Source organism: Leuresthes tenuis, unplaced genomic scaffold (genome assembly GCF_036924035.1).
Source record: "Leuresthes tenuis unplaced genomic scaffold, fLeuTen1.0.hap1 SCAF_20, whole genome shotgun sequence".
NCBI classification, from domain to species: domain Eukaryota; kingdom Metazoa; phylum Chordata; class Actinopteri; order Atheriniformes; family Atherinopsidae; genus Leuresthes; species Leuresthes tenuis.
The window spans coordinates 1,200,313-1,212,782 of NW_027325374.1; the positions used below are offsets into that span (position 1 = coordinate 1,200,313).

The 12,470-nt window shown below is 44.4% G+C and overlaps 1 protein-coding gene across 3 annotated transcripts; it reads left to right on the top strand.

The window, feature by feature from the left end:
• The first annotated feature begins 1,775 nt into the window (after positions 1-1,775).
• LOC140278638 (uncharacterized) lies at positions 1,776-11,774 on the top strand. 3 transcript variants are annotated; one of them, XM_072373690.1, is made up of 5 exons: positions 1,776-2,144; positions 3,581-3,638; positions 4,453-4,513; positions 4,650-4,878; positions 8,194-11,774. In XM_072373690.1, exons 4-5 carry the CDS (start codon positions 4,764-4,766, stop codon positions 9,723-9,725), a joined length of 1,647 nt encoding a protein of 548 aa, XP_072229791.1. In that variant the 5' UTR covers positions 1,776-2,144; positions 3,581-3,638; positions 4,453-4,513; positions 4,650-4,763; the 3' UTR covers positions 9,726-11,774. The 3 variants fall into 3 exon arrangements, with proteins under 3 accessions (XP_072229791.1, XP_072229792.1, XP_072229793.1); XM_072373691.1 differs by having other exon boundaries at positions 4,656-4,878; XM_072373692.1 differs by lacking the exons at positions 3,581-3,638; positions 4,453-4,513 and having other exon boundaries at positions 4,712-4,878.
• The last annotated feature ends 696 nt before the right edge of the window (positions 11,775-12,470 follow it).

Here is a 12,470-nt window from a genome sequence, read left to right on the forward strand (position 1 = left end):
CGCAGTCGAGGTTTATCGAACAGAACATCAAGGGAAACCAGTGAATTGTGCAAATATGACACTGCACTTGTGAAACACCTTTACACTTGTGTAATGCTGACACATCTCCATCACTCCTTTATAAATACTCCTCTCACACTTCATTTAGAGCTCCTTTTATCTTTAAAACATTTCATTGTGATGTTAACTGAATTAACATACATGTGAGGCATCAGATATATATATATAAATATTCTGAAGAGACAGAGAGAATAACAGCAGACAAAGGAGCCAAAGCAAATGCTTTATCAGGACATGAACGGTTTCGATCTTCTGCCAGGCCTGATGACGAGGTGGGCTGCAGGGGAGATGACCGTTTGGAGGGAGACGGCAGGAACTGAAAGAGGCAGGCAGGAGACAGCTGCCATCACTGCACAGTGTGGCGGCCATTTTTCTGAAGACATTTTGATGGGTGCCAAGCTGCTGCCCGTCCACAGACACAGAGAGGCTATGGTGAAGGTCAAGCATTACATACTTCAAATCCAGTCTGAAAAATGAGATTCAGGCTTGTTCTGGTGAAATCTGCCTGCTTTAGACACATAAGGCCCGGTTGATCTGTTCAGAATAATGGAGAACATATGAGTGAATGCGCGCTATCGCAACATGGGTGAAATACAGCACCGTGCACGGCCCTCTGAACACAGGAGCTCTTAACTGTGACTTTACTGTCATTGCAGGGACCAGGAAACTCCCAGAGGCCAAATGTGTAAATAATAAAATACAAGCAACAATACAAATAAATAGAGATGTTGAAAAGAACAGTGTGAAATATACAGATATGAGAAAGGCTGGGGGGGGATTATTGTAGTCTGCTGTGGACTTATCTGAGACTTAGAAAACTTTAATGTCCCCGAGAGGCAATTTGTTTTACAGAACAATCATTGACATATAATCTACAAACAGACATTGAACCAGACATTTACATCTATATGTCTAACATAAACACACACACCAGTTAAATATAGAACACTAAAACAGAGCATATTGCCCTTCCCCACCAAGCCTAATGTCATGAATAAATCTACAGCCCTATTTATCTAATAACATGCAAGTACAGTAAGAAGGATATTTCACTTCCCCAGAAGGCCTAAAAAACATAAATAGGTAAGAACTACTGCGCAGTGCTAAAAATATTTGTCTTTATCTGAGAAACAACTCTGTGACAGAAGCCATTTCTCAATCTGGATGTTTGCTTTCAGCTTCCCGTTGCATCAGATGAAACAGAAAAAACATTTGAGGATTCTCTGGTGGTGGCTGTGGCTCTCAGGGTGGAGATGGAGAGTTATAACAGTAATAATGACAATAGAATATTATTTTGTAACAGTGCAATTAAGAAGACTACAAGTGTGGTGTTGGTGTCAGACATTTTTAATCCAGCTGTATAAAGAGAGATGTTAAGACTTAGATGTGGTGTCCATCAGTCCAACTCCACATCTGATAAACAGAGAACCCACATCACATTTCTCTCTATCATCCTCCATCTGTCACAGTTTGGCTTTAAAACTTCTCACAACACTAAATGTTGAACCAGCAGCAGAAACTGTTCTGTAGAGACGGTGAAAACTCTGCTGGAAACTCGGAACATGTTTCCCAACCGTTAGCTGAATGCTACCTTTATTTTGTTCCGCTTTACAACACAATGCATCCAAGATCAAGTTCCTGCTGCTGTAGTTCAGCTAATACTGCTCGGATTCAACGTTTTCACTTTTCCAACGATTTTTCTACGTATATATAGATCAGGGAAAACATTTTACCCGGAAACCCTCGTGTTATCTGGTAAAAAACGCTGGTAGGAACCTTGTTTTCGTTGCACCGCGTCGCAGGGGGAACAAAATAAAGGTGGGATTGATTAGCATGTATTTGGCTCTCGTGGTCTTGTGTCGAGCCTAATATGCAGTTTTTAATAAAAAACATCTGTAGGAAAACTGTGACAGATGGAGGATCGTAGCAGCTGAAGAAGAAGCGAAGGAGCGGAACCGAACCGGGAAAAGGCGGCGGAAGAAAACACGGAGACACATCGGTGTGGCCTTTCCCGGCTGGAAATCACTGATGAGGGACAAATGTTTCCAGAGACACGCCGAAGTTGTCTGTTTTCTGCTGGACAGGTAATTTAACCCACCGATGGAAATGTAAGCAGCTGTTTGATGGCGTTAGTTAGAACAATGACGTGTTTGTGTCACACAAACATATTGAAATAAATCTATTCTACAAACATAATTACATGCTAATCAGTTTAATTTCATCTCTGTCTGTGTGTTTTCATCGGGACGCGTCGGTTGGTGTCATATCAAACTTAGGAAGGCGCGCGGACGTGCTTTCATCGACACAATCTAAAATCTATTGTGACTGAACATGGCTGATGTTTAATGTTCTGCAGTGAAGCTCAAACAGCAGTGGAAGGTGCTCTGAGACATTAAAATGAAGTTAAAAGAAGGAAGGAAGTGCAGCCAAAGCAAAGAGTTACAACATCTGTAGAAATTGTGTAACTTAGATTAAATCTGAGGCTATAAGGTCAAAAGAAACGGTTTTCAGGAGTCCTGTAAATGATATTTGGCAGGTCTGAGGAGTGGAACATTTCTGATAGTGAACTGCGTTTTGTCCTGTAACCTGTGGCTGTTCATAGAGAAAACATCCCATCAAAGAAGAGTCAATGTTTTCAATTTAGTTTTCAGGAAAATGATCAGTTTGATCAAATCTTTTGGAGTCTGGAAGTTACACAACAGTTCTGCAGCTTTCTGAAGCTCTTTCACAGTTTTTCTTTGGACATTTTCTGCTTTTTCCCTCATCTTCAGTCCTTGTTCCTGAGCATTTTCAGTGTTTTTTCTTTGTTCAGCCACTTAACTCTGAGCTATGAAGCATTCAGGCAGAAAAAAGGCTCCTAACTCAAGGGATGAACCAGTGTTGTGTCGACACAGAACAGACAACTTAGCAAAGAAGCCATTTTAAACTGGATCTTTAGGCACTTTGTCACAAAGACACATAATTTGTTCCCATTTCTTTAGCTGCATCTATGAAAAACAGCAAAGAAAACACAGTTTGACAGACAGAAAATAGGATTTCTGCAGCAACAAGGTGATTCCCAAAGAGCTATTAGCTGAAAACTTGGCATATCTCAGCATGGTGTGCAGTGTGTCCTTAAAACATTTGAGGAAACTGGACAAGTGGAGGACAAAAGAAGAAGTGTCAGGCCTAAAAAACTATCTCCAGCAGATGAACAGGATCTGAAAGTGATGTCCTTAAGAAAGAGGAAAAAATCCAGCTGTGACCTGACAGGACCTGAGAGATGCATCTGGACCTTCAGCTGATCCATCTACTGTTGGCCCAAGCCTCATCAGAAATGGTCTCCATGGAAGGGTGGCTGTCAAGAAGCCGTTCTTAAGGAAGGGAAACAGGGAGAAAAGGCTGAGCTAAAGCTGCTTCGAACTGTACAAACTTTCTGAAAGAAATGAGGATGCTTTCCAGCTTTTAAACATGTATTAAAGAACGTTGTAACTGTGTCAAGTCGCACTTATTTTCTTGATGTTTCTGATTGTTTCTCCAGCATCGACTCCTATGAAGAGAAGTCACAGCTACACTGATGCTTCCGGTGGGTCAGACAGGTGAGACGTCTCAGGAAATAACTGCTGTGGTGTTTTTCTTTCTGCACTGAGGTCCACTGCTGTGTCTCTGTGTGGAACCCGCTGTGGTTAATCTTTACTGAGATGAACACCTGAATGTCTCTGCAGAGTAGGGCTGTACGGTTTTTTTTTCCCTCATGTTAATTTCATCAGGAGGAAAGTACCAAGTGCTAATGGGGCTGTTTTCAGCCTGTCTGCAGAGAACACCCCCTCCTTATTTTCACTATTTTGAATCAGCCCAACCCACCAGAAACAGGAAGATATTCAACATCCACTGGTTTGCTGAATATTTATTTTGTTTTGAGTGTTTCATTTACAGCGAGTCCTCCTTCAAAGCCATGTGTGGCAGAATTTTACCAAAATATATGGCGGGAAGAAAGTCAAATGCAGAATTTTCATCCAACACTTTGCATCACATATCATATCACAGCTCGACTAAAACATGGCACATCATCTAAAAACAGTAATATTTCAGTATTACAGGCTATTAATATCATATTAAACATATTTCAATGTTTTAGTCTAATAATCGTTTATTCGTTTTATGATTTCAGCCTCTTCTGTCATCCAAACATGATGCACAGCTTTATTTTGTCTTGATCTGGGATGTTTAAAAAAGATCATTTTCCCTGAACTGCCTTTTGTGCTGATTTCGGTATATTTTCAGTGCTCATGGGCTGTTATTTTGCACAGATGCACGTGATGCAAAACGCTGTCACAGCCGTCAGACTCGAGTTCGCCCCCCTCCGCCTCCCGATTGGTCGATTTATTTATTTATTTTTTGTCGAAATTTCAGGGTTTCAGTCGACCGGATTTCTTTGGTTGATTACAGCCCGACTGCTGAGTCTTGAACTAAGGTAACATTTCAGCTGTTTTTATATGAATCATTAATACTGTATATTTTTATGTTTTTGTTCTGTGAAACTCTACAAACATTTTAAAACTACTGTTTTGTATATCGATAATTATTTATTAGTTGTTTCGATGATTCAGTTTCAGGAAGCTGTGCTAGAAAAACAGCAGAAGATACAGCGTCCACCCCCTAAAACCTCCAGAAACATCTGAGTTAGAAGGATTGTGAAGAGGAGAATCACAGGTGGAGCAGGGATGCCTCGAAGGTGGAGCCTCCAACCAGATGAGCCCAGAGGACTCGGTCTGGTTCCCCCCAGACCTGCAGCATCCACATCAGAACTGGAGCAGACAGGAGACGGCAGAGATCTCAGTGAGTGACTCACATCAGCTTCATCTTTCCAAGGAAAAAAAACGTAAATTCAGATAATAAAGCATGTCATGACTGTTGGAAAGGTGGTAAATAAAGCAGAGAATGTGAAGCTGGCATCATGCTGTGTTAAAATGTTTGTTTGTGCACCAACCATCCTGTCAGAACCCCTCCTCACAGAGGTATAAAACCCTGTAAAAGGTTCTGTTCTGTTACACTGTCCAAAACTCAGCCATTCATTCGCTGAAATACAGAGAAACCAAAGCAGCCTGCTTGTATTTTTGAGCAAACATGTCATATTATCCCCTGATTTCTCAGGGTTCAATGCACACCAGGTATTAGGAACCAAGTGCTGTTCAGAAAATGTCTGGGACCGCGGCCCTGGAAGCCCGAGCCAATCAAATTGATCAGCCATGGGCTTGTCTTCAACAAAAATGATCCAGTTTCTGGATCCAGTTGGACCACTCAGCTGTTCTGGGCACATCAACGTAACAACGAGCTCGCAGCAGAATCGCATGTAAATGGTTCTGGAATTTACCCCAAAACAATGAATGCTATCCTACAGACGCCTTCAGAGGAAGCAGAATCGGAGAGCTCAGAGACGGGGCTCCCCTTTCTGGGGCTGAGGTGGTCAAAAAGCTCCTCGATGGCCCCGGGGATGGATGAGGTCTGTCCTGAGTTTCTCAGGCCTGTGGATGCTGTAGGAGCTGCAGACACGCCTCTGCAGCATCGCGTGGACATCAGGGACAGTGCCTAAGGGGGACCGGAGGGTCCCTCCCTGGTTAGGTCTGTTTGGGGAGTAGGATCTATCGGATAGTCGAGCCTCGGATTCAGGAGGTGTGGTTTTTCGTCCTGGCCGTGGAACAGTGGACCAGCTCTACACCCTCAGCAGGATCCTGGAAGGTCCATGGGAATACGCCAAACCAGGCTGCATGTGTTTTGTGGACCTGGAGAAAGCGTTCGACCGTGTCCCTCGGGGAGTCCTGTGGGGGGTGCTCCGGGAGTATGGAGTGCCGGACCCCTTGATAGGGGCCATTCGGTCTCTGTATGACCGGTGTCAGAGTTTGGTCCACATTGCCGGCAGTAAGTCGGACCTTTGTCACCGATTCTTTTCATAACTTCTATGGACAGACTTTCTAGGTGCAGCCAGGGCATTGAGGCAACCTCAGAATCGGGTCTCTGCTTTTTGCGAATGATGTGGTTCTGTTAGTGTCGTCGGGCCGTGACCTTCAGCTCTCACTGGAGCGATTCGCAGCCGAGTGTGAAGCGGCTGGGATGAGAATCAGCACCTCCAAACCCGAGACTTTGGTCCTCAGCCAAAAGGGTGGAATGATCTCTCCGGGTCGGGAATGAGATCCTTCCCCAAGTGGAGGAGTTCAAGTATCTCGGGGTCTTGTTCACAGTGAGGGACGAATGGAGCGGGAGGTTGACGAAGGCGAAGCTCTCTATTTACTGGTCAGTCTACGTTCCCATCCTCACCGATGGTCCCGAGCTGTGGGCAGAGACCGAAAGAACGAGATCGTGAATACAAGCGGCCGAAATGGGTTTCCTCCGCAGGGTGTTTGGGCCTCCCTTAGAGATAGGGTGAGAAGCTCAGTCATCCGGGAGGGGCTCGGAGTAGAACCGCTGCTCCTCCGCATTGAGAGGAGTCAGATGAGGTGGCATCTGGTTAGGATGCCCCCTGGACGCCTCCCTGGGGAGGTGTTCTGGGCCCGTCCCACTGGGAGGAGACCCGGGGAAGACCCAGGACACGGTGGAGAGACTATGGCCTGGGAACGCCTCGGGGTCCCCCCAGAAGACCTGGAGGAGGTGGCCTGGGACAGGGAGGCCTGGGTTTCTCTGTTCAAGCTGCTGCCCCCGCAGAAACGGCAAATAATGGCTGGATCGATGGACAAAAAATGCTATTTTCTGATTGGCCAAAAGGCGTCTGTAAACTTTGGGTCTGCTCTGACATCAGCGGAAAACCGACGTGCACGTGGGGCGAGTGAACTGGCTGAAACGCATGTGTCTCACGGTCAGTGTGTGAGACTTCAGAGTTGTTTGCACTTCTCACAAATCTGTGGGCGTGGATCATAACACATAAGATCAGGAAATCCCAGCTGTGCCCTCAGGTCACAGGTGTGTTTTTACCCTAAAAAGAAGTAAAACGGCTCTGCTCGGAGACTTTTCTGCGACTGGAAGTTTAATATCCTGTAATAAAAGTAGCCGGTTCATCCCACAGTGAAGAAAACTGAAGTGAAGTTGAGCTTTATTTTCTAATAGAGTAAACGCACCGGCTTTTTCCTGCAGCTCACACAATCCCTGCTGTACATTTATCATCTTTATAACATTTCAAAAATGGTGGACTACTACTAAGCAACAACACCAAGTCATCATTTCAGAGTTTAAGACAAATGAACAAAAGCTCTTCCAGCTCAGAAGCCATTTTACTCCTCTGGAAAAAGGTGGAGTGGGATCTGGGCTGAGTCTCTGCCTCAGCTGGAGGAGTTTCAGCATCTCTGGACCTGGTTCTGAACCTCTGGGTCGGGCTGAGTCTCTGCCTCAGCTGGAGCAGTTTCAGCATCTCTGGACCTGGTTCTGAACCTCTGGGTCGGGATGAGTCTCTGCCTCAGCTGGAGCAGTTTCAGCATCTCTGGACCTGGTTCTCAGTGATGGTGAGTTGGATCAGAGATGGACAGACGGATCGGGGCTTCGTCAGCAGTAATGAGGGCGCTGCTCCGGTCCGTTTGGTGAAGCTGAGCCGGAAGGAGAAGCTTTCAGGTTCCTGCTCCATCTTTGTTCCAACCCTCACCTGTGCTCACAGATCTGGGTTCTGACCCAAAGAATGAGGTCGTGGATACAAGCGGCTGAAATGAGTTTCCTTCAGAGGGGGGCGGGGCTCAGCCTTAGAGATAGGGGAGGAGCTCCACCATCCGGGGGGAGGGGCTTCATCATCCAGAGGGAGGAGCTCCATCATCCGGGGGAGGGGCTTCATCATCCAGAGGGAGGAGCTCCAACATCCGGGGGGAGGGGCTTCACCATCCGGAGGGAGGAGCTCCACCATCCGGGGGGAGGAGCTCTGGGTAGAGCTGCTGCTCCTCCACATAGAAAGGAGTCAGCTGAGGTGGTTCATCTGTTCCCTCCTGGTTAGGATTATATTATCTAATATATTCATCTTGATGAGTTCATTTTCAATTTAAATAATTTACTATTAGGTCATTTATTTATTATTTCATTGATGAATTTATTCTTCAGAACTTGGTCACCATCTTAGTTTGTAACATATTTATTGATCAGGTTAAATGCTGTTGTTCTCTTCTAAACAAATGTGTGTTTCAGTGTTACCTGCAGATGTTCAGCAGCTGGTGGTGATTAAAGAAGAGGTTCCCTGGAGCTCCAGTCCGGACCAGCAGGATCCAGAACTCCTCCACATAAAGGAGGAAGAGGAGGAAGAATGGACCAGTGATGAGGGAGAGCAGCTTCGTGAACAGAAGGAGGAAGATGTCAGCAGGTCCTCGTTCACAGCTGTTCCTGTGAAGAGTGAAGATGATGAAGAGAAACCTCAGTCCTCACAGCTTCTTCAGCTTAAAGCTGAAGACAGCAGAGAGACAGAACCTCCAACCAGCAGCTCAGCTGAACACATGAAAGCAGAAACTGATGGAGGACCAGAACCAGCCAGGAACCCAGACCCAGACAGTCATTTACAGCCACATGCTGATGAAAAGGCTTCAGACAGCTCTGAGACTGAAGTCAGTGATGATGATTATTGGCAGAAATCCTCAGATTTTGTGCCAGAAAGTGAAGATCATGACACTTCCCAAAAATCCTTCAGTTGCTCTGAGTGTGATAAAAAGTTTGTGTACAAGCGATCTCTTCAGAGACACATGAGAGTCCACTCAAGAGAGAAACCATTTGGCTGTGACATTTGTGGGAAAAGATTTTATTATGGGTCGCATCTGAAGGCTCACATCACGGTCCACACAGGAGAGAGGCCCTTTGCCTGTGATGTCTGTGGGAAATGTTTTAACTGTAAATCGTATCTCAAGACGCATGTGAGACTCCACCTTGGAGACAAACCCTTCAGCTGCAATATTTGTGATAAAAGATTTTATTTCAATTCACATCTTCGAACACACATGAGAGTCCACACCGGTGAGAAACCATTCAGCTGTGATATTTGTGATAAAACCTTTTTCTTTAACTCGCAGCATAAGGCGCACATGAGAATCCACACAGGAGAGAAACCATTTGGCTGTGACGTCTGTGGCAAAAGATTTAATCATAAGTCACACCTTACCACACATGAGAGAGTCCACACAGGAGACAAACCATTTGCTTGTGACATTTGTGGTAAAAGGTTCAACAGAAACACTAATCTTAAGACGCACATGACGGTCCACACTCGAGAGAAACCATTTGGCTGTGGTGTTTGTGGTAAAAGTTTTAATTGTAAGTCATATCATCAGACTCATTTGAAACAGCACACAGAGGACAAACCATTTGGTTGTGATGTTTGTGGTAAGAGATTTGAACAAAACACATCTCTTAAGATCCACATGAGAATCCACACAGGAGAGAAACCGTTTGGCTGTGACATTTGTGGTACCAAATTCAATTACAAGTCATGTCTTAAGACACATTTGAGGCTCCACACTGGAGAGAAACCCTTTGGTTGCGATGTTTGTGGTAAGAGATTTAACCGAAGCACGTGTCTTAAGATGCACATGAAAGTTCACACAGGAGAGAAACCATTTTCCTGTGTTGATTGTGGTAAAAGATTTTCCAAAAACACAAATCTTAGGAGACACATGAGGGTCCACAAGGGAGAGAAACCCTTTGCCTGTGATGATTGTGGTAAAAGTTTTACCTGAAATGAGCATCTTTTAACCTGGTGAAGTCCATACCAGAGAGTTTGGTGAAAGTGACCTCACTGCTGTTTGAAAACCCGCCGGGTTCTTCGGTCCCGCATGTGATCCCTTTGCTGTCAGTATCTTAACATGTTGTCCCATTAGAATCTGCTGGTTGTTCCCAGTTTAAGTGAAGCGGTAATATCCTGAGTTAGTCCCATCCAGGAAATATGTGCTTTTAACTACCCAACCAAACATATATGATGAAAAAGAATATAAAATGAGGTTTTATTGCCTTGAAGTGAACAGGGTCAGTATGTCAGGCTGTGACCCGCAGGTTGGACCATCCAACTCTGCCCACATACAGTTTGGTTGGTTAGGGTTAGAGGTTAATGGATGTGGCCTCTTCGATAACTACATTAAAAACACGGCTGTGGGTGGGGTAAGACTTTCCAGCTCCACCTTGAGAGGCGACTCGAGACATTTGAGTTGGTTTTAAATGGAAGGAGGAGTCTTTATTTGTTATTACACTCTGTACAATAGAACTCTGCTTTGTTCTCTCGGGGGAATAAAATGTATAAATGTAATGAAAAAAAAGAAAAGTAGCATCTGTGGAAAGTGAGTTTGGGGCAGATTTATGAAGACTTTAAGTGTGCGCTTTAGTCCTTGGTGTGGGTTTGTGTTTTAAATGCTGTTTTTACACGGTTCTGTTGGATGGGTCTGATGGATTTCGTGGTTCTGGATGGTTCATAGATGGGTGTGTCTTGCTTTTGATGATGCTTTTGTCCATTTGTGGGAGCTCCATCACGATGATGCACTGGGCCACCTTAATGAAGCCATGCAGGTGTATCACACTGTGGCCCAGTGCATCAGGGGGTCCAAACTGTGCTGCTGCAGGAATACAGCAGCACAGTTTGGGAGTGTGTTCCAGTTCCCTCAGGACGAGCAGTCTTTGTTGTGCCTTTTTAAGCAGCAGTGATGCGTTTGTGGCCCGTGTCTTTGTTTGACACCAGGATCCCTCCTCTCCTTTCCTGTAGTTGGAGGGGTTGGTTTTAGTTTAACACTGGAGTGATTCACATCGTAGACGAGCTGGTGCTTCTCCAGATTTGATGGAATAACATTTGTGTGACAGCACAGCTCTCTGAAAGCACTTAATAATTATGGGAATTAGAGGGTGAAAGAGATGGTCGTAAAATGTTGAATGTGTTTGTAAAAACTCCACAGGCAGCTTGGTGCATTCTCTCAGAACCGCAGCCAGGAACTCTATCTGGACCTGCTGTTGCGTTTGCATTTATTCACCAGGTTCAGGAAATCTGGCATCATTTGGCAACAGATTGTTAGTTTTGTAGTCTGTCAGTGCCTTGATGCTGTTGAACTGCGGTCGAAAAGGTTCACTTTGCTCCTTGATCCCTTTCTGAAACAAACCAAACTGCCCAAGCTCTGCTTTACAGTTCTTGTCCTTAATTTTAGTGACATTCAGGAGCAGATGTTTCCTGTGGGACCGCTTCAGATAGTTATTAACGGGCAAAATGAATGGTTTAGTGAGCTGTGCAGATGTTCATTGGCTCAGAGTTTGGCTCTTTTTTAACTTGGCTTTAACTGTGTGAACTTGTGCTGAACTCATAACCTGCTGCTGAGCAGGTTTGGATTACATTCTCAGATAAAAGCACTAATTCTTGTCCTGTAGATATCTCAGACAGCAAAGCAAGACTGAAACAACATTTCGGTGTCATCAGAGAAGAACTGGTGTCCGACGGCTCCTAATTTATATTTATTACTGATTTATACAACATGCATCATCTTTAAAGTCTGACTGTGTAACTTATTTAGATCTTGGCATTTTAATCAGACGATTGAACCACAATAGAATAATGATTCAGTGATTAAACTGTGGAGTTTAATCTTTCCCCTTTTGACCAGAAGACAGGAAGACGTTAGACGTGTTGCAGTAAAACACAAACTTTAATTAGCAGAATTAGTTTTTATGTCTTTCCTGAGTCTGTTTTATGCTGCTGACATCTGATTTAACACAGAGTGGAAAATGAAATTAACTATTTATCAGAAACTATTCAACTAATAAAAAAACAACTTTAATTTGATTCATGACTTTTGTCATTTTTATGTCGGAGCGGAATATATTTATCAGTTTAAAAGTAGTTTTATGTGCAGCTGTCATGCAGCAACTGTGTTTTTTCTGGATGGATTTTTATCTTTTTCACACCTTCATGCCATCCACACTCATTACCAGTTGGTGGCGGTAATGCAACATGACGCTGTTTGCCAGCCGCCAAAAAAAAAGAAGAAGAAGAAATGTACTAGCTAACAGTTAGCTCCTGTAGCTTCGTGGTGACCCTCCAGCAGAGTTTTCACCGTCTCTACAGAACAGTTTCTGCTGCTGGTTCAACATTTAGTGTTGTGAGAAGTTTTAAAGCCGAACTGTGACAGATGGAGGATCAAAGCAGCTGAAGAAGAAGCGGAACCGAACCCGGAACCGAATCCGGAAAAGACGAAGAAAAGACGGAGACACATCGGTGTGGCCTTTCCCGGCTGGAAATCACTGATGAGGGACAAATGTTTCCAGAGACACACCGAAGTTGTCTGTTTTCTGCTGGACAGGTAATTTAACCCACCGATGGAAATGTAACCAGCTGTTTGACAGCGTTAGTTAGAACATGGTCATGAGCAGAGTTACCGACACAGGAAACCTTTTTCTGACTGTTAGCAGGGTTGGAAGTTAATGTTTCTGCTCCAAAAGTAGATTTAATCTGT